The 27,844-nt window shown below is 45.0% G+C and overlaps 2 protein-coding genes across 8 annotated transcripts in view; one reads left to right on the top strand and one right to left on the bottom strand.

Annotated features, from left to right (window-relative positions):
• Window positions 1-2,286, top strand: part of FER1L5 (fer-1 like family member 5) — a 55,406-nt gene extending 53,120 nt beyond the window's left edge. For all 3 annotated transcript variants that reach the window (XM_082746742.1, XM_082746741.1, XM_082746740.1), the window contains one exon: window positions 5-2,286. In XM_082746742.1, the coding sequence (XP_082602868.1) occupies window positions 5-232 (228 nt within the window). In that variant the 3' untranslated portion in view covers window positions 233-2,286. The remainder of the gene's footprint in view (window positions 1-4) is intronic.
• On the bottom strand, window positions 1,408-27,844 carry LMAN2L (lectin, mannose binding 2 like). 5 transcript variants are annotated; one of them, XM_082746894.1, is made up of 9 exons: window positions 27,606-27,844; window positions 26,280-26,398; window positions 23,151-23,268; window positions 22,265-22,347; window positions 7,071-7,103; window positions 5,831-5,992; window positions 5,627-5,741; window positions 3,180-3,299; window positions 1,408-2,871 (listed from the first exon to the last, which is right to left on the bottom strand). In XM_082746894.1, the coding sequence occupies exons 1-9, from the start codon at window positions 27,841-27,843 to the stop codon at window positions 2,729-2,731; spliced, it is 1,131 nt and encodes a 376-aa protein (XP_082603020.1). In that variant the 5' UTR covers window position 27,844; the 3' UTR covers window positions 1,408-2,728. The 5 variants fall into 5 exon arrangements, with proteins under 5 accessions (XP_082603020.1, XP_082603019.1, XP_082603021.1 ...); XM_082746893.1 differs by having other exon boundaries at window positions 1,408-2,355; XM_082746895.1 differs by lacking the exon at window positions 7,071-7,103 and having other exon boundaries at window positions 1,408-2,355; window positions 27,606-27,836.

Here is a 27,844-nt window from a genome sequence, read left to right as displayed (position 1 = left end):
CTAGAACTACTTGGCCATGAGCTGGGTCAAACCTGAACTTCGGCTGAATGCTCCCATTAAAACACCCACGAATATCATGAATCCGCCAAGCAGCAGCAATGCCCACTCTTCTATCCTCACCAGCCAGCATCAGAACCTAAATTCTACAACAGACCATGAGCTGAAACTCCTCCAGGGACCTATGAATCGCCTGCAAGACATTTTTCCAGAACTTCCAGCCCCACAAGACTAATTAGTCCATGTCTGCCTGGCTTTTCTCCAGCCCATCATTGGCCCTACCCTCGCGCTTCCTACTAGTTCTCATTTCTGTCTTCTAGGACATAGGCTGGGGGCTTCTGGGACATATGCAAAGAGGGGCATGTTCTGTTAGGAAACCGCTTCCAACAAGAACAGAGTTATTGTTGTCATTTTCCCACTGAAGTAAACACATTTTGTCACAAAGAGCTACCCTGTAATTTAAGGGAGTTGAAGAAACTATGAAAGCATGACTCACGAGGACAGGGAACAACATCATCTTTATCTAACACCTCTAGTCCTCAGGGTCTCCTCTAAGAGGCTCTGAAGTCAGAGGGAAACCAAAGGAATGGGGAACTGTGGAGAGAAATGGCCCACGTGGGGGTAAGCAGCTTGCCAAGGCCTCTGCTCTGACCCTTATTGTGCATGTACAAAGCCTTTCCCTCCTCTAGGGCACGCCTGGGATTCAAGGGCCCAAAACAGTATTTGGTCCCATTCACAATGGGAAATCCTTATTTCTAAGAACAAAAAGCAAGCACTATGGCAGGACCTACCATGCTCAGCTTCTTTGCATCACAAGTTTCTCAAAGGCTGGCCCTGGGTTGGGTGGGGACTGTACTTCATGTCTTCCCCATCCTCTTTGAAAAGCCACAAGGAGCCCATGAGCTGGAATTGCACAGAACTCATCAACTCAGTCATTACGCACACATATACCCTCCCCCATGATGAGACCCCTTCTTCCTGCACCACTATCTGCGTCATCTCAAGAGCCCTCCGAGGTCCCCCCACCACAGGGGTCTAGCCAATCTCACCCTGCCCTCAAAAAAAGAACAGCCCTCTGCTTTGTCAGTTCTAAGTGGTGCTGAGGCCAAGCTCCAGGTCCCCTTTTGTGGGGAAGGTTTGGGAGGATCCCACTTTACTGACACTTTAGGAGAGCAGTACAGCCTGTGATGCTCACTTAAGCACATGGGAGGGACAGAAGAAAGCCCAACATGACAAACCCATACACAGCCAACGTGACCTCCTTTCCTTCTGGCTGAGCTGAGGGCTTCTTTCCCAACTGAGAAGAAGGCAAGGTGAGGGTTCTCAGGCTTAGAGCTCAGTAAGAAAGCCCAGACCTTACCCCCACCCAAACCACCCCTAAAAGGAAAGACACTGAATTGGAAGCTCATGTCTGGTTTTCATCAGCCATTTTAAGAATTTCCCTTAGGCTACAGAAGTACAGGGCTAGGAGAGCTCAGAGCTCCAGGCCCTCCAGGGAGACTGGCCTACTGGCCATTTTAATCACAGGGCAGACAGGTGAGCAGCACATGACCCCTTGTCAGATAAGGCAGTGGAATAAGGTTTGACCCACAGAGGAGGACACTCAGGCTCTGTTGCTCAATGACAATGAACTCTTCCAGGCACAGAGGACGAGGGTCCATTGCTCCCAGATTTGCAATAGGAGAATAGCAACTGTTTCTCCACCATTAAGAAACAGAAGCCAAGTTTCCTCTTTGGAGAGTATCCAAGCTGAGGCTATAAAAAGGAAGCTTCTTTACATTTTGAACACTCCCAAGGGGGATTTCAAGAGTCATATAAACACCAAACATGGAGTTCATCAGGCTCCAGAGTCCAGAAACATCTCCAATGGCCAGATCACATGGCTGATGCTGCTTCTGGTATTGAAACATGGAGCTGGCCAGTATCCTAGTTACTCCCCTGACAACCATTAAGTCGTATAAGCTTCTCTCGACTTGTATACCCAACTTCTGGCCAAACCTGACTGAGGGCTTAAAGGAACCAACTGGGAAGGTCACAAACCAACAGAACCAAGATGCGTGCTAAAGAACAACAGCTGGAGCAGTGAGCCAAAGAGCCCTCCACTGTGGCCACCTACTGAGGGTAGTGAAACAACAGTCTGTTCTGCAGCCCAAGGCTCCAAAAGAGAGGCATCCAGATGTCTCTTCTAGCTCAGGCTGCATGTGGAGAGAGCAATGAGTGGAGGGAGAAGGCAACACAGGGAAGAAGTTTCCATCCGGATTTCCAGGGAGAATTCCTCAGGTAGACGGAGGCTTGGACGAAAAAAAACCCAACAAATGTATGCCTGGAAGGTATGAGGAGTTATCCATGTTGTGTTCTCTGCAGATTTAAAAATGAAACACAACGATCCTCTTGAGTCCAACAAAAAGGCAGCCTGAGCTATGAAATTCTTTTCTGTGATTTTTGGCATCAGAACCGTATATATACTCTCTGTCCCTTTTAGCTCCCAAGTGGAAGGACTGCAGGGAAAGGCACATCACAGCAGCGCTGCCCCAGGGTAGGTGGGCTTCCTGAACCAGCTAAATGTCCCCATGGATGTCCATGGCAATGCAGTATCCCTGCATTCAAAGCTCCAGTGAGAGAACAGAGTCCCTGACCAGCTGCTGGAGACTGGAGAAGACCCAGCTGGCTCGACACTCAGGCCAGCGCTGGCTCACGGTGACAGCCGCAGGCATGGCAGTAGCGGGATAGCTCAGTAGAAACGCTTCCGGCTCTGTTCCTGCCATTTGTTGTACAGTATGATGCCAATGACAATGGCAAATACGGAAAACACCAGCGAGAAAAAGACGATGAGGAAGAGGGCCAGGCCACTCAGGGGGGGCAATGGGGCAGTCACTGAGGAAACAAGAGGGAAGCACGTCAGAATCAGGAGCCCACCCAGTTGGAGTATCAAGTCCCCAGTTTCTGACACTCATTTCTGGGAGCCCGAGGGCAGAAAGACACTCCCTTTCCAGGGGCCTCAATTTAAAAAATGAGCAGCCCTACTCATCTGTAACATGGAGACCAGCAGAATGGCAGGAGCCTGTGCTCCATGAACACAGGAAATGGCCCAGCGAGCTGTGGGTGCAAGTCACCCCAGACCTCCCAGGCACAGGGACCTCCTCTCTAAGCACAGGGCCATTTCCCCGATCCCCTGCGCTCACCCTCAGGCAGCTTCATGTTGTCCACCGAGGGCAGGAACACATCTCGATGCAGCTTCTCCTCTTCTGGGGTTCTCTCCACCGTCAGTTCAAACAACTTCAGGGAGATGACGTCGTGATTATCTAAAGGAAAAAAGCATAGGGAGGACCCAAACCACCCCAAAAAGAGGTATCTTGGGAGTTTCACGCTACAGCTCATTAGCAGTGACCCTGGATTTTTTTTTTAGAAACATAAGTAATCTCTCCATCCTGCGTGAGGCTCAAACTCATGACCCCAAAATCTAGAGTCAGATGCTGTGCCAACTGAGCCAGCCAAGTGCCCCGCTAGCAGTGACTGAAAAAAATAACTGAAACCTGTTTCCTTTCATGTAAAAATAAGGATGGGGAATAGAGAATAATCTATTACTGAGGATTTAAGTTTTTATCAACAGGCATGCATTATCTATATAGTTTTAAGAAACTTAGATATAATGCAAGCATTAAAGCCCACCTCGTATGTAAAACCTTGGAACACAGTGAGGGAAGACACAGCACCACAGTTTCCCATCCGTGCAGACAATATGCCCAAGCAAGATAGGAAAGGGCCTCATGCCAGCTGATTAACAGGCCTTGAGCAGGGCATAGCTATTGGCATGGCACACACTTTCCATCTGGGCAATGACATTCTCCACAGTTGCTTATAACTATCACCCTGAATATCTCACTAATAATTACTAGAGAAAGGATCAAGGAATTAGGGACTCCCATTTTTTTCCTCTATTTTTTAAGATTTTATTTATTTGAGAGCATGCACACATGCACGTGCATGAGTTTCGGAGGGGCTAGGGACAAGTGGACTCCCCACTGAGCGGGGAGCCCAACACAGGGCTCCATCCCAGAACCTCTGGGATCATGACTTGAATGGAGGATGGACGCTTGACTGACTGACCCACCCAGGTGTGCTTTTTCTCTTTTTAAAGTGTTGTTATAATCTCATTGATTCAAACATGTTTGATGTGTTTCAAGACATTGAACTTGTTTACATCTTCTAGATGATCAACATGACCCATCTGCCTCCAGTGGGAGCCCACTCAAGTTGGCTCTTGAGCTCTTTTACATGAACCTAGAAGTTTTTATCTTCCTTGCTTTCCTGGAAAGTTCCCAGCTTCCCTGTTTCCTGCCTCAGACCTGGTATCAGTCATTTCTCCAAGAAGCTCTCGTTTCCTTTAGCAGGAACTGGTATTAAGAGACCACAAAGCTGAATGCTAGGGGTACTCATGGCTACCAGCATGGTCACTAGAGACTGGATTTCTTTTTTTTTTTAAGATTTTATTTATTTGTCAGAGAGAGAGCAAGCGAGAGCGAGCACAGGCAGACAGAGTGGAAGGCAGAGTCAGAGGGAGAAGCAGGATCCCTGCGGAGCAAGGAGCCCGATGTGGGACTCGATCCCAGGACGCCGGGATCATGACCTGAGCCGAAGGCAGCTGCTTAACCAACTGAGCCACCCAGGCGTCCTGAGACTGGATTTCTTAAGAAAAAGACCTAATTTGTATTTAGGGCTATCCTACAGCCAGAGAACAGAGACTTACTAATGTAGACAGTATCACTGAACATCTAGAGCAAAGGACTTTTTCAGATAAAAATTATTCTATTTCCTACTAGCTTTATTCATAATGAATTATACTAGTCAAAAAGCCCAAAAGTTCAGTGCCTTACCTCTTCTCCAAAGAGGTTATGATTAAAGCTCAAGCCAAGGGACAGAATAAACACGGAAGGGGAAGCTACAAGTTGGAAATAAGTAGGAAGAAAATCCAGAGATAGAAAAGTAAAAGAACTAGGTACTGTTAATGCCACATAAATCAAATAGGAGTTTCAGAGTAACTGGTCAAACCAGCTAAAGAGAGGACAGAGAGCAAGGGCTGAGAAGAGAGTACCATGCGTGCCGAGGAAAGAGAAGTAGTTTGGATGAGAACAGTGCTAACAGTCTGGCTGAGATGCCCAGGAGGCCTGAGTGCAGCGGGCTAGAGTGGGGGATGGCCTGGACACAGAAGCCCCTGAACATACAACACATTCAAACACCAAGCTGGGGGCTGTCAGAAGAGGGACAACAGAGTCAGAGAGTTCAATGAAAAGCTTAAGAGAAGGGGAGCTCAGCACACCAGGAGCTGGATGGGAAGGAACCAGACTGCAGAAAGGGCACCAGACTTGAAGCACAGAACTCCAAACACGGGCTGGAAGAGCTGGCCTGAAGAGGCAGACCCTGCTTTCCATTAGCACCAACCGTCTCCTAGAGCCAACTGCACTAGCCTGGGGTAGGGGTGTTTAAGGGTACCAGAACACCAGAAGAGAAGCACTGTCCAGGTACTTCCCAGAGCTCTCTTTGTCTGGCTCTCCCCTCAGAAGCCTCGCTAAGGCCCGGCACTCAAGACAGGACCTCGGTCAGGACAAATAAAGAGTGCTCATGGCAGTACCCGAGAGATCCCCAGTGATGGAGGAGGTGCCAAAGTAGTAGCCCCGGGGCAGACGGACCCCGGGCACCTCGATGCAGTCCCTCCACTCATGCTTGCCATCGATGTCCATCATTATCTAGAATAAAAAGAAAAGATACATCAGGGCTATGAAAGCAGGTGCAAGGCAGCCCATACCACCAACTGGTCGAGAAAGCAAGGACTCACCGTCAAATGTCTCTTGACATAGCGAATCACAAGGAAGGTGTCATAGTGCAGATTGCGGACAATGGCCGTACAGCCCCCCAGCTCTGTAGGCCGCCCATCCCGCTCATGATCGTAGCTGAGTGAGCCATTGTTCACCATAGCTGAGATATAGGGGAAGACCCGCTGGGAAAGCAGGGAAGGAAGAACAGAGGACAGTAAGGAAGCACACTTAGGAATGCCTGTACAAACAGCAATGGGAATTTTGCACATACAAGCTGAGCCCCTCCGGCAGACCAGACAACCACCCCACCTCATCGTTAGCGGCCCCTGAGAATGCACACTCAGATGATCAAAGGCTATGGCCCAGGAAGCAACTGAACTCTCCACCTGCCTTCAGGAATCCCCCTTGCTACCAACCCAGGTGGGCCTGAAATGGCCCCTCTGGAGTCTGACTCAAATCCTTCCAGAGATCACTGTTTGGCACTCACATACATACATGGCCCAGGACCGGTAGTTTCCTTTTGATGTATATATACCTTCTCCCCAATTTGCCATGTAAACCCCTCGAAGGAAAAAAAATCACTATACTTGTATGTCCCCATCTTCCATCCCCCACAACCTCCCACCCCCCACCCTCTCAGGTGAGCATTTTGCACAGAGCAGGTACTCTGAAAATACCTGTTTGATCAGGGAAATCTTTCCATTCCAGATAGCTCCTTTCAAATCCTCAAATCCTGTAAGCATATGATGGATGCTAAATGGATCAGGACTCAGAACCAGCACTGCCAGAACCAGGTGCTGGCTGGTGTTCTCCAGCCACAAGGACTGTTCTTAGTCGAAAGACCTTCCAGCCCACTTAAGCTTCACCTACACATAACTTCTCCCCATAATACCCTGGGCAAGTTCTCCTACTGCAAGCTTCCCCATAAGCTACCAATCTTCCCACCTACTTCAGAGGCCCCGTCTCTCCAACAGTTGGAGGAGTGAATTCATCCTCAGAAATGATACGCTAACCATTTAAGAACCAGCCCAGTGCTGAGGCAGTGCAGAGGCAGGGTGATGAAAGGAGAGGAAACAGACACATGCCCCTTCTCTGGTGACTTCCTCATTGTCCTCAATAGTCAACATGCAAGGTGGAGATGCAGTCAAAATCAGAGACTGGTGACTCTCAAGACAACAGCCACATGGGTGTGAACAGGAGCAAATGCTGAATGGACACAGAGGGAGTAAGGCATGGCCATGGTGTGTCAAGACTGAGTACCTGGACTCCTGGAGAATATCTCCTCTTCTGGGCCTGAGAGGGTCCAGCAGGTTTTTATAAAAATGAAAGAGGACACAGAAGACAGGAGACCAGGTCAGAAAGAAACAGCCATGGAAGAGCTTTGACCCAGCCGTGGTGGATGAGCAAACCGATCTATTTATTTTTTTATTTTTTTATTTTTTTTAGATTTTATTTATTTATTTATTTGACAGAGAGAGATCACAAGTAGGCAGAGAGGCAGGCAGAGAGAGAGAGGAGGAAGCAGGCTCCCCGCTGAGCAGAGAGCCCGATGTGGGACTCGATCCCAGGACCCTGAGATCATGACCTGAGCCGAAGGCAGCGGCTTAACCCACTGAGCCACCCAGGAGCCCGAGCAAACCGATCTAAATCCCCAAACAGAACTGCCGGATCTGTAGAGGGCATTTAGCAAGTCCTTACACCCCTCAAAATTACAGGCAAAACTATGTGGACAGATTGCTTGTATGTTTTCTAAGGAGAGGGTCTGTTACTATCCAATTCTTAAAGGGGCCCACTAGGAAAACCTCTCTAAGGCTTTCAGAGACTTCAAAAAACACACAGCATTCCACTGTCCAAGAAGGCCCCACTTTGCTTATGTCTCTGAGAAGGCCAGGCCATGTGTTTTTGTCTGTACAGCTGCAGCAAGGGGAGACAAAGGAGTGACAAAGAGGGCCCATTTCTTCCAAATTCAAGATGCCGTTTACTGCCCAGGAACTTAGCCTAAGATCTTGCCCAAAGGATAAATCCCACCACTTGAGAGACAATGGAGTTAACTCTAATCCAGAGGGATCATTTACCCTCTAATTGAACCTCATGGACATATATTTCCAAACAGCTGCTGTCATTCTAACCTACAATATGTGGACAGGGAAAAAGTTCCATGTGAGCACTGCAGTATGGCAGATTTAGAAAAATCAAGAGGCTCAGGGATATTTAGCTTTGGTCCAGAAAACTGCTACAGTTCTAAGCTACTAGCGACAGGAGATACCCACACAAGCTCAGCCCAGCTCTGCCCTATGGGAAGGATGTGTGAGGGTGTAGAGCCTGAAGCATTCCTCCTCCTATCAGTGAGCACCTATTAGGAACTGGGCACCGTTCCAGATGCCGGGGGCTCATAGAGCTGACATCACAATGGAAGAGATAACAAATAAATAAAATTACTTCAGAGAGAGAGGTGCCCAGCTGGTTCACTTGGAAAAGCAAGCAACTTCTGATCTCAGGGTCATGAGTTCGAGCCCTACTTTAGGTATAGGGGCTACTTAAAGAAATACAACTCACAAAAAAGCATTTCAGAGAGTACTAATGCTATGATGAGAATATAACAGGCAACATGATAAACTGCTAAGGGAACAAGCTCTCTGAGGAGTTGAGGCCTCATCTTTGGAGAGAGCCACCAAAAGATCTGCGGGCATAAGAAGCATGAGATCGACCTCTTCGAGGACCAGGAGGAGACAGCAGTGTCTGACACACAGCCAGTGAGGGAGAGGTGGGTGTGAGCTGAGACACAAGCCAGATCACAATGGGCCTCAGAAGCCACAGGAGGAAGGAGCACAGGGCAAGTCTCAGAGCAGACCCCCACTGCTCTGCTTCCATGCTACTGGTGGACTATGCCCAGGTCTACAGAAGGGTACGGAATGTGTCAGTAGGTGATCCAATTCCCAATACTCCTCTTCTACAGCGATCGTGTAGAACAAGGGAATTCATAGTATGCTGTCAACATACAGGAATGGGCTTCTGAAAAGAATGCTCCTAACTTCAGTGAACAATCAGGGAAAAGAAGGGATTAAAAATGCCCTGGGTAGCTCATTTATCAACCCCAAGACGCATGATCAGAAGTTTACATTGCATCTTTCAAGAAAGTGCCTGAGACAACTCTTCTTAAACCATCAGAGCCTTCCTCTTCCCAAGACTGGTGAGGCATCTGATTATCCAGTGACAGCCAGAGGTAAACTGGCCCCCAGCATCCTCTGGGAGAGCCTTCCAGCTGCAATCCCATGTGGGTCCCTCAGTCTCATTCAATAGGTCTGGGAGGGGCAGGGCATAGGATCATCTATTTTTCTTTTTTTTTTTTTAATATTTTATTTATTTATTAGACAGAGAGAGATCAGAAGTGGGTACAGAGGCAGACAGAGGGAGGAAGAAGCAGGCTCCTAGCTGAGCAGAGAGCCTGATGCAGGGCTTGACCCTGAGATTATGACCCAAGCCAAAGGTAGAGGCTTAATCCATTGAGCCACCTAGGCGCTCCCATATATTTTTCAAAAAGCACCACAGACAGTTGTAATATGTGGCCAAATCTAAGAACCACCGCACCAGACACAGTACCCCACAACTTTGAAGAATCTGTCTACTTCAGCAACTTGTGACTTGGCCTTCAACTTTTCACCTCACACTAGTAGTAAGTCTTTAAATGCCCTCTTATTTTCCATGCCCAGGCAGGAGTTAAGTGTTCCTTGGGAAGCCACTAATTTCACACAGCAGCTCATTTTCTTTCCTTGGAAAGCAGCCTATATATAGCCAGAACCAAAGGCTGAAGAATCCCTCAGACTCGGGCAAGGTGGTAGTTTCATTCCTAATTTAAGAGTCACTAAAAATTAGAGTCACTCCTACCTATTGTCCAAATGATTATTGCCTGTAGGATGAAGAAATGTTTCCAAATTTTCTACTACAAAGCCACTTAAAAAAAAAAAAAAAAAAAGCCCTCTATGTGGTAATTGTACCCTTAGCCTATCTTGACTAAAGGGAGACCTGTGAACTTGCAGACTTACGGATCCTATGCTAAAATCCCACAGATTCCAAGCATACAAGTAACTGTAAACTAGACAGAAAAAGGAGCCCACCGGCCTCTGTAATCAGGCAGACTGGGTCCTAACAGCAGTTATACGCTTAGAGCTGTATAACCTTGGGTGGATTACCGTAGCTCCTCGAGACATTCCATTTCCTCCCTGTAAGCAGAGAGGGTAATACAGAGCTAGATCACGAAGATGAAATGAGATACACGGGCTTTAGTAAGCTGTCTGGAAGTCAATAAATGTTCATTCGTTCTAGATACAAATACTACTCCCAGCTGTGCATAGAGGAGCGTCAAGGCACACTTGATCTTAGCCAAAAGGCCAAGAAGCGATGAGGAGCGTCAAGGCAAATACGCATCTTTGAGAGCAGTAATTCCTGGACCATTGGCTGTCACAGACTGGTAAAATCTCCAAAAATATGTTGGAGATTAATGGGCTTGCCATTTTTTGACCTATAAACATTAAATTACAATAATGACAGAACAATCATCTATAATAAACATTTTTAAAATAAAATTTTAATACCAAAAAAATAACAGAATCTCATGATAAACAATTTAGCACTCATGAATTCACTTTACTATTTCTATTTTTTTTTTAAGATTTTATTTATTTATTTGACAGAGACAGACATCGAGAGAGGGAATACAAGCAGGCTGAGTGGGAAAGGGAAAAGCAGGCTTCCCGCCGAGCCAAGAGACCAATGTGGGGCTCAGTCTCAGGACCCTGGAATCATGACCTGAGCCGAACGCAGACACTTAACAACTGAGCCACCCAGGCGCCCCTACTATTCCCATTGTTAAGACCAATGAAACTGGGGCACTTGGGTGGCTCAGTCAGTTAAGCATCCACCTTCGGCTCATATCATGATCCTGGGGTCCTGGGATCAAGTCCCACCGCTGGCTCTCTGCTCACGAGGGAGCTTGCTTCTCCCTCTCCCTGCCGCTCCCTACTCAAGCTCTTTGTCAAATAAATAAATAAGATCTTAAAAAAAAAAAAAAAAGATCAGTGGAAGTTGTTACCAACCAATATGAGTTCTTGAACCAGCATTTAGGAGCCACTCTTCTTAGAGTCATTTTTTCCAACCTAAGGCATAGTGCCGTGGAGTAAGCTGGCCAAGTCTGCTCTCTAGAACCTAGATATGAAGAAAAGGAGAGTGGGAGAGGAGAGGGAAAGAACAGAGCCACAAAAGCTACTGCCAAGATGTCTGCAAAGTATCCCCTGGGAATGGCATTCAGTGGTATGAATGAGAATAATGGGCATTTTCAGAGCACTTACGCTGTGCCAGGCACTGTAGTCAGTAATGTGCACATACCCATTCATTTACTTCTCACAACCGTAAGTGGTGATATCAGTATCCCCACTGCACTGGTAAGAAAGCTTATTTAAGCAGTAAAACCAGGACTGGAAGCCAAGTAGTCTGGCCCCTCAGCCCTGGCTCAATATCCATGCTTCACTGTTCTCAAATCATTATGGAAAAGTGATTAGTATACACTGTTAGAAACAAACAAAACAAAAGCCCTAGGTCTCTAATATAACCTGAAACACAGAAATATTGGAGAATGGCTCCAGATTCTAAAAAAGGAAAGAAGAGGTGCCTGGGTGGCTCAGTCTCTTGAACAACTGACTCTTCATTTCGGCTCAGGTTGTGATCTCAGGGTTGTGGGACTGAGCCCATGCTGGGATCTTGTCCCTCTCCCTCTGCTCCTCCTCTAGCTTGTGTGCGTGTGCCTCTCTCTAACAACAACAACAAAAAAGACATCTTAAATTAAAAAAAAAAAAAAAAAAAAAAAGACAGGAAAGAGGGGCACCTGTGTGGCTCAGTTGGTGAAGCATCCAACTCTTGATTTTAGCTTATGTCACGATCACAGGGTCATGAGATCAAGCCATGCATAGAGCTCCCCACTCAGCAGGTAGTCTGCTTCAAATTATCTCTCCCTCTCCCCTTCTGGTGTGTGCACACACACTTTCTCTCTCAAATAAATAATTAAAATCTTTAATATGTATATTTTTTTTTGTTTACTCATCAGTTGATAGAACATTGAGCTATATCCATTTTGTGGCTATAAACAGTGCTTATGAACATTTATGCAACTTTTTGTATAGACATGATTTCAATTTCTCTTAGGTATATACACCTAGGAGTGAAATTGATGGATGATATCAACTCTGTATTTAGACATTTGAAGCACTGACCAACTGTTTTCCAAAACAACTGCCCATTTCACATTCCCAAGCAGCAGTGTATGAGAGTTCCAATTACTCCACACCCTTACCAACACTTACTAGGATTTGTCTTTTGCTATGACTAAATAGCCACAAGTGGGTATTAAGTAGCATCTCATTGTGGTTTTGATTTGTATGGCCCTGTTGGCTAATGATGCTGAACATCTTTTCATGTTTCTCCATCCTTTGTGTATCTTCTTTGGGGAAATACTTATTCAGATCCTTTGGTTATTTTTTTTTTTTTTTTTTAAGATAAAAACTATTTTCCAAGTAACCTTTACAACCAACATGGGGCTCAAACCCACAACCCCAAGATCAAGTGTCACATGCTCCACCAACTGACCCAGCCATTTTTAGATGAGTTGTCTTTTTTACTATTGAACTATATCTAGAATATATAAAAACGAGTCCCTTATATACAATTTTCACTGATTTTCTCCCATTCTGTGGGTTTATTTTTACTTTCTTGATGGTATCCTCCAAAGCATAAGTTGTTGCTTTGTGGGGTGGTTTTGTTTTTCTTTTGTTTTTTGTTTTTTTTTTTTAAAGTAGACTCCATGCCCAGTGTGGAGCAAATGTGGGGCTTGAACTCATGACCCTGACATCAAGACCTGAGCTGAGATCCAGAATCAAGATGCGTAATTGACTGAGCCACCCAGGTGCCTGCCCCTGAAAAAAAAAAGAAGTAAAAACGGAGAAAAGAAAGGGTGCCTGGGTGGCTTGGTCAGTTAAGCATCTGCTTTCAATGGGCACATGGGTGGCTCAGTGGGTTAAGCCTCAGCCTTTGGCTTAGGTCATGATCTCATGATCCCTTGCTCAGCAGGGAGCCTGCTTCTGCCTGCCTCTCTGCCTACTCGTGATCTCTGTGTGTCAAATAAATAAATACTTTAAAAAAAAAAAAGCATCTGCCTTCAGCTTGCATCATAATCCCATGGTCCTGGGATCAAGCCCATCAGGCTCCCTGCTCAGCAAGGAGCCTGCTTCTCCCTCTCCCTCTCCCCTTCCACCCTGCTCATGCTGTCAGTCACTCTCTCAAATAAATAAATAAATAAAATCTTAAAAAAAAAAAAAAAATAAGTATAATCTATTTTTTTTCCCCAAATCATCTGTTTGTGTGTGGCTTTTGTTTTTGGTGTCGTATCTTAAAAACCTTTGCTTGATCCAAGGTAATGAAGAATTAACCCTATGTTTTCTTCTGAGAGTTGTAGTTTTAGCTTTTGCACTTAGTTTTCCAGTTCATTTCAAGTTAAATTTTTTGTATGGTGGGGACAATTTCATTACTCTGAATGTAGACATCCAGTTGAGTCAGGACCTTTTGTTGAAAATGGTTCTTTTGGGAGCCCAGGTGGCTCAGTGAGTTAAAGCCTCTGCCTTTGGCTCGGGTCATGATCTCACGGTCCTGGGATGGAGCACCGAGTCAGGCTCTCTGCTCAGCAGGGAGCCTGCTCCCCACTCTCTGCCTGCCTCTCTGCCTACTTGTGATCTCTCTCTCTGTCAAATAAGTAAAATCTATTAAAAAAAAAAAAAAAAGGAAAAAAAAGAAAATGGTTCTCTCCCCATTGAATTATCTTGACAGCTTTATCAAAAATCAACTGATCATAAACATGAGGACTTACTTCTAGGACTTTCAATTCTATACCATTGATTTATAGGTCTATCCTTATGCCAGTACCACGCTGTCTTTATTACTGCAGCTTTGTATTAAGTTTTGAAATGAAATATGACTCCTACAACTTTGCTCTTCTTTATCAGTATTATTTTGGCTATTTTAGTTCTCTTGCATTTCCATTTCTTGCATTTTCGGATCACCTTGTCAATTTCTACGAAGAAGACAGCTAGGTTTCTGATAGACACGGAATATGTCAAATCTGGAGACCAACGTGGGAAGCATCATCATCTTAACAATATAGCTGTTCTTTGACAACATGGGTTTGAACTGCATAGGTCCACTTCCATGTCAATTTTTTTAAATACAAAGACAGTACTATAAATGTATTTTCTCTTATGGTTTTAATAACATTTCCTTTTCTTTAGCCCATTTTATTGTAAAAATACAGTATACAGGGGCGCCTGGGTGGCTCAGTGGGTTGAGCCTCTGCCTTTGGCTCGGGTCACGATCTCAGGGTCCTGGGATTGAGCCCCGCGTCGAGTTCTCTGCTCATCGGGGAGCCTGCTTCCTCCTCTCTCTCTGCCTGCCTCTCTGCCTACTTGTGATCTCTGTCAGATAAATAAATAAAATCTTTAAAAAAAAAATACAGTATACAATACATGTAACATAAAAAATGTGTTAATCAACTGTTTATATTATCTGTAAGGCATCTGGTCTGGTCAACAGTAGGCTATTAGTAGTTAAGTTCCAGGAGAGTCAAAAGTTATGTGTGGGGGCACCTGGGTGGCTCAGTGGGTTAAGCCTCTGCCTTCAGCCCAGGTCATGATCTCAGGGTCCTGGGATCGAGCCCTGCATCGGGCTCTCTGCTCAGCAGGGAGTCTGCTTCGCCCTCTCTCTCTCTCTCTGTCTGCCTCTCTGCCTACTTGTAATCTCTGTCAAATAAATAAAAATTAAAAAAAAAAAAAGTTATGTGTGGCTTGTCAACAGTGTGTTAGGGGTGGGGTTGTCCGTGCCCCTAACCACCTCCCACTGTTCAAGGATCAACTATACTAAGTTTTCTGATTCATGACACAGGATATATTTCCATTTACTTAGGACTTAACTTTCTTTCAACAGTATTTTATAGTTTTCAGAGTGTACTTTTATTTTTAATTATTTGCAAGTATTTTATTCTTCATGATAGTATAAGTGGAATTTTTTTTAAGAGAGGGAGAGGGAGGAGCAGACTCCCCGCTGAGCAGGGAGCCCAACTAGGAGCTTGATCCCAGGACCCTACGATCATGACCTGAGCTGAAGGCAAACGACTGAGCCACCCAGGCGTCGCTGGAACTGTTCTCTTACCTTCATTTTCTGACTGCCCAGTGCCAGCATACAGATGTATAATTGATTTTTGTATATTGATCTGGTATCCTGCAACTTTGCTGAATTCATTTATTAGTTCTAGCAGTATTCTTGCTAATTCTTTAAGATTTTCTACATACAACATCATGTCATCTACAGTTCTACATTTCCTTTGCAATCCAGATGTTTATTTTATTTTCTTACACAGCTGCCCTGACTAGAACCTCCAGTACAATGCTAAATAGAAGTAACAAGAATGGGGCACCTGGGTGGCTAAGTCGGTTGAACATCTGACTCTTGGTTTCAGCTCAGGTCATTCTCTCAGGGTCCTGGGATCAGGCTCTAAGTCCGGCTCTGCACTCAGTTCAAAGTGTGCTTGGGATTCTCTCGCCCTCTCCCTCTGCTCCTCCGACTCATGCCCCTGTTCTCTTTCTCTCTCTCTAAAATAAACAAGTCTTTTTTTTCTCTTAATAAATAAGTCTTTTTTAAAAAAAAAAATAAGGGGGCGCCTGGGTGGCTCAGTGGGTTAAGCCTCTGCCTTCGGCTCAGGTCATGATCTCAGGGTCCTGGATCGAGCCCCACATCGGGCTCCCTGCTCAGCGGGGAGCCTGCTTCTCCCTCTCTCTCTGCCTGCCTCTCTTCTCTGCCTGCTTGTGATCCCTCTCTCCATCAAATAAATAAATAAAATCTTTAAAAAAAATAAAATAAAATAAGTAACAGGAAGGGATGTCCCCATCTTATTCCTGATCTTAGAGTGAAAGCATTCAGTATTTCACAGTTAAGTATGATATTACCTGAGGGTTTTCATAGATGCCCTTTATTAGGTTGAAAAAGTTCCCTTCTATTCCTAATTTGTTGAATGTTTTTATTAACATAAAGATACTACATTTTCTCAAGGTTTTTTTTTTTTTTTTTTTTTTTTAAAGATTTTATTTATTTATTTGACAAAGATCACAAATAGGCAGAGTGGCAGGCAGAGAGAGAGGAGGAAGCAGGCACCCTGCAAAGCAGAGAGCCCAATGCGGGGCTCGATCCCAGGACCCTGGAATCATGACCTGAGCTGAAGGCAGAGGCTTTAACCCCCTTGAGCCACCCAGATGCCCCTCTCAAGTATTTTTTTTTTTTTTTTACATCTATGGATATAATCACATAGCTTTTGTCCTTGATTCTATTTTTTTTTAAGTAGGCTCCACACCCAACATGGCATTTGAACTCATGACCCTGAGATCAAGTGCTCGCTTCGGCAGCACATATACTAAAATGACCCTGAGATCAAGAGTTACACCCTCTACTGACTGAGGGAGTCAGATGGTGTCCTTTATTCTATTAATATGGTCTATCATGTTAATTTTCAGATTTTAAAAGTCTTTATTTAAGTAATCTCTATACCAACGTAGGGCTCAAATTCAGGTCACTGGGATTAAGAGTCACATGCTCTTCCAACTGTGCCAGCCAGGCACTCTTTAATTTTCAGATTTTTATAGCAACCTGAGGGGTGATTGGGTGGCTCAGTTGGTTAAGTGTCTGCCTTCCGCTCAGGTCATGGTTCCAGAGTCCTGGGATCAAGCCCCGTGTCAGGCTTCTTGCTTGGTGGGAAGCTGCTTCTTCCTCTCCCTCTGCCTGCCATTCTGCCTGCATGTGCTCTCTCTCTTTCTGTCAAATACACGAATAAAATCTTTTTTAAAAAAAAAAAAAGGCAAATTGAATTCCTAGGATAAATACACATGGTTGTGTATTTAACCCTTTTTATGTTGCTGGATTTGGTTTGTTAGTATTTTGTTGATGACTTTTACATCTATATTTATAAGAGATATTGGTCTGTAGCTTTCTTTTCTTGTGATGTCTTCGTGTGGTGTTGGCATCAGAATAATACTGGCCTCAAAGAATAAGCTGGTTAATGTCCTCTCTTATTTTTTTGTTAAGAATTTTTTAGAAGGGGGCGCCTCGGTGGCTCAGTGGGTTAAAGCCTCTGCTTTTGGCTCAAGGTCATGATCCCAGGGTCCTGGGATCAAGCCCCGCATCGGGCTTTCTGCTCAGCAGGGAGCCTGCTTCCTCCTCTCTCTCTGTCTGCCTCTCTGCCTACTTGTGATCTCTGTCTGTCAAATAAATAAATAAATCTTTGAAAAAAAAAAAAAAAGAATTTTTTAGAAGAACTGGTATTAACTCTACTTTCTTTGTTTGACAGAAAACAGTGAAGCCGTCTGGACCCAGGCTTTTCATTGTGAGTCATTTTTTATTACTAATTCAATCTCTTCCTGTTACAGATCTATCCAGATTTCCTATTTTTTCCATTATCATTTTTTTTTAATTTTATTTATTTGCCAGAGATAGAGAGAGAGAATACACACAAGCAGGCAGAGAGGCAGGCAGAGGCAGCGAGAGAAGCAGGCTCCCCACCGAGCAAGGAGCCCAATGAGGGACTTGATCCCAGGACCCTGGGATCATGACCTGAGCCAAAGGCAGTGGCCTAACCAACTGAGCCACCCAGGTGTCCCCCCACTATCATTTTTAACAACCACTTCTGATCTGGCAATCTTACTATGGCACAGGCAATACCCTGCACTCCCAAAATAGTTCAACTCTTGACTCACTCACCTAAACTACAATTTCATTATTGCTGACAGGGAAATTGAGGTTACCATGTTAAACATATCTGTTAAACATAACATGTTTACGTTATGTTTAACAGATATGTTTAACAGCCCAAATGCAGGGCTCGATCCCACGACCCTGATATCATGAACATAAACATGTTATGTTTACCAATCTGTCCTGATTTCAGAGAGCCAAGCCTAAACTGAACTCCTGTTCTCAGATGCATTACTGGTTGCTAATATTTTCCCTGTATTTCCTCATGAACCAATGTGGCTGCAAGTAAGCTGAGCAACAAGGTCATGTGCTCTGGTGACAAGGAAACAAGAAACCAGAGAAACATTTTTACCACCACCTTGAGGGATTTGGTGAATTGTTCCACACTCCCTCCCGCCAGCTCCTGTTCTCGTCCCACACATCCTCTAGGTGACATTTGCAAGTTTTCCAAAGGTACCGTATTTGTCACCCTCTTCTGATGTACTTAAAAATAATAAAACAAAATAATGAGATTGTAGGCTGGAAGCAAACCCTCTCTGTGTCACTGACAAAATTTTATTTTTAAAGATTTATTTGACACAGAAGGAGCAGCAGGCAGAGGGAGAGGGAGATGCAGACTCCCCACAGAGTAGGAAGCCCGATGTGGGACTCCATCCCAGGGCCCTGAGATCATGACTTGAGCCAAAGGCAGCCACTTAACTGACCAAGCCACGTAGGTCCCCACGGACAAATTTTTTTAACCATTCTTTACTTCAGTTTCTTACCCATAATGTAAAGAAAACAGTAATATCTACCCCCAAAGAGTTGTTACAAGTAAATAACATGTATGAGTGTTGGAAACAAGGCCTGGCACCTTTATGTAGGCTATCAAAGTAAACCATGCCGCCAACAAAACACACTCGATTTTACCCTCTAAAATAGTTCCAAGGGGCGCCTGGGTGGCTCAGTGGGTTAAGCCACTGCCTTCGGCTCAGGTCATGATCCCAGGGTCCTTGGATCAAGTCCCACATCAGGCTCTCTGCTCAGCGGGGAGCCTGCTTCCTCCTCTCTCTCTCTGCCTGCCTCTCTGCCTACTTGTGATCTCTGTCAAATAAATAAATTCTTTTAAAAAAATAAAATAAAATAGTTCCAAGTTGTTGCACTGAATATAAGCTCTAAGAACTAAAATTACATAGGAGATGATATGTGAATAATAAGTATCTCCATTCTTTTGGGGCGCCTGGGTGGCTCAGTGGGCTGAAGCTTCTGCCTTCGGCTCAGTTCGTGATCCCAGGGTCCTGGGATAGAGCCCCGCGTCAGGCTCTCTGCTCAGCAGGGCGCCTGCTTCCTCCTCTCTCTCTCTCTCTCTGCCTGCCTCTCTGCCTACTTGTGATCTCTGTCTGACAAATAAATAAATAAAAACTTTAAAAAGAAAAAAAAAAGTATCTCCATTCTCAAGGAAATCAACCTGGCAGAACAATGGATGGGAGGGAGTAGAGCATCATAATTAAAACCACAGCCTCTGGGGCACCTGGGTGGCTCAGGCATTAAGCGTCTGCCTTTGGTTCAGGTCATGATCCCAGAGTCCAAGATCAAGCCCCACACTGGGCTCCCTGCCCAGCCAGAAGCCTGCTTCTCCCTCTCCCACTCCACCTGTTGGTGTTCCTTCTCTCACTGTCTCTCTGTCAAATAAATAAAACCTTTAAAGAGTAAAAAAAAAAAGCACAGCCTCTGGTATCTGGTATGTTCAAAATCTGACTCCATTTATACTGGCTGTTACCTTGAACAAGACATTTTTCTAAGCTTCTGTACTCATTCATAAATGGGGAAAAATAATACTAACTCTAAGGAGTTTTGATGAGGATTAAGACAGTAAAGTACCTGGCACATAAGAGCCACCAAATAAACAAAAACCACTTTGATGAGTTTTCTTAAATGTCATTTTAATAAACACATGTGTTTAACAGGTAAACAACTAATACGGAAACAAGGACCTCGTATTGGTCCAGGGGTTCCCAATCCTGACTACACATGTGACTCACCTGGAGCACTTTGAAAAAGAAAGGTTGTCTACGCTGCACCTAAGACAAATAGAATTATACTCTGAGCTTGGGGCCTGGACATCCATATTTTTATTTTTTTATTTTATTTCACTTTTTAAAATATTTTATTTATTTTATGGGGCACCTGGGTGGCTCAGTGGGTTAAAGCCTCTGCCTTCGGCTCGGGTCATGGTCCCGGGGTCCTGGGATCGAGCCCAATGTCAGGCTCTCTGCTCAGCAGGGAGCCTGCTTCCTCCTCTCTCTCTCTGCCTGCCTTGCTGCCTGATTGTGATCTCTGTCTGTCAAATAAATAAATAAAATCTTTTTTTAAAAAATAATAAAATAAAATATTTTATTTATTTTAGAGAGACAGACTCTACACAAGCACAGGTAAGCAGTGGGGGAAACGGGGAAGGGAATCTCCAGCAGACCCCACACTGAGCCCAATGCAGAGTTTGATCCCATGACCCTGATATCATGATCTGAATCAAAATCAAGAGTCAGATGCTTAATTAACTAAGCCACCCAGGTCCCCTGGACGTCAGTATTTTTAAAAGCACTCCAGGCAATCTCAATGTATAGCTGGGAGTGAGAACCTGAATAGCCAGAAAAAGTGCCAATCTTTACTAACCAAAACTAATTTTATTGATTAACAAGACTCTTCTTACAAAATAAGCCCATCACATCTGCCAAATGAGAACTACTATTATCCGATGATGAAATGGAAGCTAAGAGAATCTCCACACTTTATTTCTGGAAGAAGCAGAGAGCCACATTTAGAAGTCTAGTCAAGCCCTAAAGCCCATACCCTTACTCAGATGCATCTCTAACTACCCCTATTTCCTCAGCATGACCATAAACCTAGTCATGACAGTCTCCTCATTAAAATCCTTTATAACAGGGACGCCTGGGTGGCTCAGTGGGTTAAGCCACTGTCTTCGGCTCAGGTCATGATCCCAGGGTCCTGGGATCAAGCCCCAAATTGGGCTCTCTGCTCAGCAGGGAGCCTGCTTCCTCCTCTCTCACTGCCTGCCTCTCTGCCTGCTTGTCATCTCTCTCTGTCAAATAAATAAATAAAATCTTAAAAAAAAAAAAAATCCTTTATAACACTTACCCCCTCAGGATAAAGCCCAGACTCCTTACCAGGAACACCTCACCCCAGAATCTGGCCCCAGTACGCACAGTGAGGATGAGTCACGTACATTCGGATGGCTCTGCCACTGGTCCAAACAGCCAAACCACCACCCACCCAAGCAGACACCGCTCAATCTCAGGGGCCAATCAACTTGCCCAAGAGGCAACAGTAAAGAATGGCACAGGAATGGTGGCAGCTAAAATTGAGCAACATGGCAAGACTGGGGCTCTGTTTTTCTTTCTAGCATCATCTCTCTCTGATCTCTTCTCTCACTTTATCACCTTAACACATGCTTTTCCCTCTGCATGGCACACTGGCTCCTAATTCTGCAGACATCAGTGTAAATGTCACTTCCTGGAGGAAGTCTTCCCCACTACCACCACACTGTCCCGCTCCTGGTTCGACACACCTCTTGTGTCTTCTACAGCACCCCACATTTCCCCCAGGAACATCCTCACACCTCAGTGCTCCTGAGTGCAAGGATCCTGCTGGTCTTCTCACTAAGTCTCACAACTATTAAGCTCCTGCTGTATGGTGGAGTGAGGAGGAACATAGGAAACACGGAGATGCTACTGTGAACGGCCTCACAACAAAAAGTCATTTTCCTAACTTGGGTCTCTATTTCCACCGCTTACAGTGAACTCTGTGTGCAATGCTGAAACTGTTGAATCTGCTGAATCTGGGTGTTGCACATATGATCATGTATTCTTCCCATTTCTTTTAACAAGCCTTCGGTTTTTCATAAAAAACTTTCATAAAAAACTTTAAGGAAAAAAAATAAAGTGAGTTCTGTCTCTATCCTCAATACTGCCTTTCTTGCTATTATTTAGCTACAGGATATCCATCAACACCTGTCATAATTGCTTTCCCACCATCTAATGTCATGGCCATCAGGCAAAGAATATAAACCTGTTGGCAGTATAAGAAAGTACTAAAGAACCCTAGGGTCAGCCAACAAAAAGCAAGAGGCTTCTGCCAACAGCCAGAAACGGGACTGGAACAAAACGTTTCCTCCAGGACAACAGAATTGCTGTTCGGGTCTAAAAACAGGAAGAAGAAAAGGAGACTCGAAAGAGTGAGCAAGCTACAGAAGAGAGCACAGCAGTGATCTATTAAGTCAGGGGAGCTGAGTTATATAAATTCAGCTTGCTCTGGTGCAGGGCCTAGGAGCCAAATCACCAACCAGCCAAGCATGCTCGATTCCAGCAGCTACCTAATGTGCACAAAAGAACACTGTGAACACTAAAGAAAAAGGCCCCAATCACAACAGCCATTCCCAAAGGACTGTGCACCATAAACCGTTCTCTCTAGAACACTCTGACAAGGATATTAACTTTTCAAGTTCAACAGATGAAAAAAATAGAATGAAAACCCTCACTTCTAGCCCCTGTTCCCTCGTGAATGTTCCTGAGGCAAAGAACTGTGATATCAGTGCAGCTGACCTAAGCTCTAACACTTGCCATTACCTCTTGCTGCTTCTCCTCATTGGGGTACGTGTCTACAAATACTCCCAGCCCCACAAATTTGTCCATGTTTCCAAACACAGGCCCTAGAGAGAGAGAACAGATGATGAACAATGAAATAAAGCCAAGAGTTGATAAAGGAAAAACATATCACTATGATGGACAAAAAAGTAAAATTCAAGTGACTCCCAGGCCTCTCTTTAAGATGAGAAAACATATGTAAAAGCATCCGGCAAAGTGCAGGGCCTGTACCAAGCACCCAATAAAGTCGGTAGCTGTTTGTTACTGAAGGCAGGGGGAAGAGAGAAGGCCACTGCAACACTGTTTAGCACTACAGCTGCTCCCTGGTCCAAACCAGTTGCTAAGGCGCCCCAAAAGAATTTTGCTTCACGAACGCTTGGTGACAACTATGCCCCTGAGAGAGAGCTGAATTCCCAAGTTCCGCTTCTTGTTGCAAAAAAGAGATCAGGTCAAATCAGGTTGAGTTTGCCACGTCCTTGGAGCAACGGCTCCCATTCAACTCCTAACTCAAGGAGTTCTGAGACCATTCACTACGCATGCTACGAAGAAGTCAGCTCACCCAGTCACCTGTGTTTGGGAAAGCCAGGGCTTTCACCCACCCAAATGGCCATGTGGCCTCCAAGGGAAACCAGAAGGGACTAATTAGCACAATCTCGCCCCAGGATGAGTCAAGTTCTGCTGCTCTATTGGGACTCAGACCCCATTCTAGAGACTGGATAGGCTGGTCTTCATCCGCAGACATCAAGGGAGTGGGAAAACTGCTGGCACTGGCGGGGCGGGGAGGGGAAGACATATGCTTCTCAAAGAGAGGGCACATGAGAAAGCAGACCTGTCGCACCCCACACAAGAGCACCCAGGCTCCCAATACCTGGCTGCATCCGATCCTTTGTGTACCAGATTGCCAAGCCATCCCCATGCAGATTCTTCTTCCCTTGGCCGTGGATTTTGAAGTGCACCTGCAACTCCCAGTCTCTCAGGAAGCATGGCTAGAGTGAAAAAGACACCGGAATCAATGAAAGGCACGAAATGTGAAAGCCCTCAAGCCCTCAGAGTGGTCTAGAGACTTGGAAAACCTAAGTTCAGGCAACATGAGGCAACGGGTTGAAACTGAAATCTATGACTTACTAAGTGTTTGCGTCATAAAATCAAACAGGTTAGGCCGTCCAACTGCATATGGTATTTACTATGAAAAGTGAATAAGCCTCCCAATTATCTTCAGTATCTCCCATAGGAACAGGACAGTACTCCAAAGTTGGAAAAGACAAGAGATTGCTAAGGCGGCAGAGCAAAGCATCTCAGCCTTTAGAGTACAGGTGGCTATCTGCAACTTCAGATCACTCCTCTGACAGATTCTAAAAACTGTGGATTTCAAGAAAGGTCAAAGTCTCATTCATTACAAAAGAATTTTTTTTAATTAAAAAAAAAAAAAGGCTAAGTCATTATGCAAAGGTTTCCAGGAATAATTAGCAGACATGTAAACAACTCTAATTAGCTAGACTTGGCCCTATGTCAAGCTGAGGGGCAAGCTAGAATTCCCCAAGAGGGGGTAAATTACAGTTACAGTTCCCTAAAACCTCATGCCCATGGCCAAGAAGCATAAATGTACCAAAGGAGAACACCACCATCCCCACCCCAGGGACAGCTTCTGATGGAAAAACATTAAGGAGGTGGGTACTAAAAAGACTCCTGTGTTTGTTCTTTGGGGGGTTTTTTCTTTAACTGTGTATCAAAGGCTTGGAAAAATGGAGAAGGAGATAAGTGGATGGTTAAGTGCTCTAAAGAGCTGAACACTTTTTCAAGGAGAAAGCAGAGTAGCTATCTGGCTTATACAGGCTCCTGATTATCAGTCACTACGAACAAAGAAGGGAATAAGGAGCAGATAGGCCAACAGGATTCACCCAGAATCTTTATACAGATTGTTCTGGCTCTTGAGCAAGATATTGCTAGATCATTTTTAGCTTTCATTTTTAATTTCTGGGAAATCTTCCAAAAGTGTTAGTATCAGGAGCACACAGTCAAATGAAAGGGATGAAGTTACTTCTGAATTCATCAAAAAAACCCACAGTATCTGATAGCTTACCCTACCTTGAAGAGCCCAGTCCCTGCGTTGTTGTTCTGGGTTCTCTTTCTGCTGTTTCACTTAGATTTCAGGACAAGAGTGAAATTCAGTGGCAAGAAGCTGCCCCAGAGCCAGAGGGTAGGTATTATTCCCCCTGGGATGAGACCAGGGTTGGAGAGGTTCACACTGAGCCAAGAGGTGCCTGCCACTTATCCTGGCCTCCTCTACCATAGTGCCATATGCCTTTGCTCAGGGCTATACCTCACAGAGCTTCTGAGACTTGGCTGTACATTAGATTCACTTGGGAGCTTTTAAAAAATCCAAGTAACCACAGGTATCAACTCATCTGGACAGCCAATTTGAGAACCACTGTTCAAACAAATACATCCTATTCAAATAACTCAGAAACAGCTCCAAAGCTTCTTCTGATAGATAACAACAACAACAAAAATCCAGCATCAGACAATCTGAAGATGGGCAGGATAGCTAGATCCTAAACTAGAACTGATGCTAAAAGAGTTATGTAGGGACAGCTAGCAGGTCAGCAGCAAAGCATCTAGCCCTGGACATAATCATTTAGTTACCAGAGATCTCCATCAATGAAGCTTATAACAGATGCATATAACACACATTTCTGTAACCATTTTAACTTTTCAAAGTTTTTCATGTCTATTGTCTTATTCTCACAATAACCCTAGTGGGCACGGAGAAGGTATTACAAAGCGCATTTGGCAGACGGAGAAAGGGAGCAATGAGAGAATTAAGTAACAGCGGAGGGCTCACAGTGGGTGTGTAATACGGCGAGATCTGGAACCCAAGTCTGTCAACTGCCAGCCCTTAGTCTCTTCTACCAGAACACGCCGCCCTGTACTCTGTCCAAGAATGAGTTCAACACTACAATCTGGGTTAAGAGGCCAGCTTGTGCAAATAGCTCAAGTAGAAACTTCTCTTATCCCTCTGTTCTGTTAGAATTCTCTGTCACATAAAATGAACAGGGAAAAGAAACTGTTCTCTTTGCTGAGGTTCACTTATCAATGACCATGAAAAGTTGTAAATCAAAAATCATGAAAAAGTAAGTTCTTAGCTTATGAAAACCCAAGAAAAGGTATTAAAGAATGCCAAGGTCAATCCCAAAAGTAAAGTGGTTGTAAAAGATTTAGAAAGAGCCCTAGAAACCAAAAAGAAAGCATCGTCTTACACTTGTACAAAATCACAGTGCAGCCACACCAGGAATACTGCATTCACTTCTTGCCGCCATACCTCAAGGAAGACAATGTAGCTAGAAAAGGTCCAGAGAAGGACAAATAAAATGACCAAGGGGCTCAAAGTGGCTTTCACATGAAAACAAAATTTAAAATTAGACACTTCAAAGTGAAATAACAAGGGCAGATACTGGGATGAAGTTTAGGTTAAATTTAAAAGAGCAGTCTTCTACTTTACGAAGTAATTAAATGTGAATTAAGTTGTTAACCTCCAAGAAGTAACAGTATCAGGTCAATCAGGAATTAAGACATTTCAGAAAACACGGAGCCTGGGTGGCTCAGTTAGTTAAGCATCTGCCTTCAGCTGAGGTCTCAGATCAAGTCCCTCACTGGGCTCCCTGCTCAGCAGAGAGCCTGCTTCTCCCTCTCCCACTGTCGATCCCCCACTTATGCTCTCTCGTTCTCTATCAAATAAGTAAAATCTTTAAAAAAAAAAAAAAGACTTTTCAGAAAACACAATCAAAATGGATTATTTGCTATAACTGGAACAACTGAGAGCATGTCTCTACATATCTGATTGCACTGTGAAGGTCATCCATATTCTATGAAATGAAAATCCGTGATATCCACAGAAGACAGAGCACTGGGGATAAACAGTAAAATTAAGTCAATATGCCACTGCTTAACTTTTTCAGGCTTTCTGGACCACCAACACAGGAGGGAGAAAGATTCTTACCACCCGGTTCCACAGGGCACCCTGTTTACTTTGCATATCTGGGGTAAGGCGGATATACTGGGTCATCACCATGGCGTTGCCCATCAGATTCCACAGTGAGGAACTGCCTGTGCCCACACCTACAGGGAGGAAGTAGATCAGTTAACACTCTTCAACACCAACCCACTCTGAAACCATCATGGATCCCTCCTAAAACTGGAGTCGTTGTCATCTTCTCCCTTTCATGACACTTGATCTCCTACCTTGCCTTTCATAAATCTCAAATCCTAAACATCTCCACGGCTTCCTTTCACAAAGGCCTTCTCAGGTGAACACCCCAGAGCACATCAGAGCTAGCACTTTATTCCTGCCTCAATAACCACAGCTTAGATCCATTCCTCCCATTTTATATGTAAATTTTAGCACCACAAAAGAAAAAAAAAAAACACAACTCCCCAGTTCTACCAAAAAGAGCTCAACTCTCAGGCCTCTAGGGCTTAATCACATCCTTTCTGTAAACAATACAAGGGTGAAGGTACTTCTCCCAGTACCTCAGGCTTCATGCCTCTTGCCAAGTGAGAACTGTGTCTGTAATAGTCCATTGTGCTACCAGAGACAGCACAGATGAGGCACTCAAGGCATCTGCTGAGTGAATAAATGATCACCCTTAGCAGCTATGTATATACACTCTTGCACTTTCAGTGATTTGTCTGCTGTCCCACACTCCAGTGGGGAAACAGACGTGTGTGAGTTAAGCCACATGCATTGATTTGGTCCTCTCTGTAGCTAACTACATAAATTTTCTGGTCGATAAAGCTGTGTCTCAGAGCCTAAGAACCCTGAACAGAGCAAAGCTAAGTAGCCTCTTTCATCAACAGGGCTCCTGGACTGGAGAGCAGGTGTTTTAACCGGCAACAGAATTTCCTCCTTCTCAGTCCGGCCAAGTTCTATCCCGGCTCTGCCTCCTGCTTCATTTCTAGCACATCCACAGCTCCATCGAGAGACCGGCTCTTTGCTAGTGGCCTTCAGTCACTACCCACCATTTGCAGTTCTACCCCTTCCTACATTACTGCTGTCCAACTCCGAGCTCCCCTTTGTCCAGGCCTAGCGCTAGCGGCATCCGAGCCCGGCTTCGACCTGCTGGAAACTTCCAAAACGGGGGGCGGGGAGAGCTGACCCCTGCCCTTTGGACCCGAGGCTCCCAAACGCTGCGGGAGTCCCCGTGTGCCCTCCCCCCGCCGGCAATTTCCTTGGGGCCACGAGCCTTTAGCCACCCCCGGTCACTACCGCTGAGCTCAGATCCCGAAGCCCTCCCCGTGCACGACCACCTCGCCCCGGGCGCCTCACCCTGGTAGGGCTTCGACAGCGAGTGCTCCCGTTTCAAGTACTCGAACGTTTGACCCGCCCCGACTTGCCGTGGTCCCTGCCCAGACCCCATCAAAAGAAGAAGGAGCAACATCCTGGACCAATTCCGAGCCGACAAACGCTGCCGCCACCGCTGCCACCACCCAGAGGGTCCTAGAGTCGCCGCCATCTTTCCCACCGCCGTCCCTTCATTAAAAGCCCGCCCCGTAGGCCAAGCCATT

The sequence above is a fragment of the Mustela nivalis genome (genome assembly GCF_964662115.1).
Source record: "Mustela nivalis genome assembly, chromosome: 8".
NCBI lineage: Eukaryota > Metazoa > Chordata > Mammalia > Carnivora > Mustelidae > Mustela > Mustela nivalis.
This window is presented reverse-complemented; position numbering and strand designations above follow the sequence as displayed.

Coding starts and splice junctions, on each gene's coding strand:
- LMAN2L (XM_082746893.1), bottom strand. CDS start 27,843: ATGGCTTGGCCTACGGGGCGGGCTTTTAATGAAGGGACGGCGGTGGGA. Junction 23,269..26,279: donor GTGCCCTGTGGAACCGGGTG/GTAAGAATCTTT, acceptor TTTTCACTCTAG/CCATGCTTCCTGAGAGACTG. Junction 3,300..5,626: donor CATCACTGGGGATCTCTCGG/GTACTGCCATGA, acceptor TTTTTCCTTTAG/ATAATCACGACGTCATCTCC.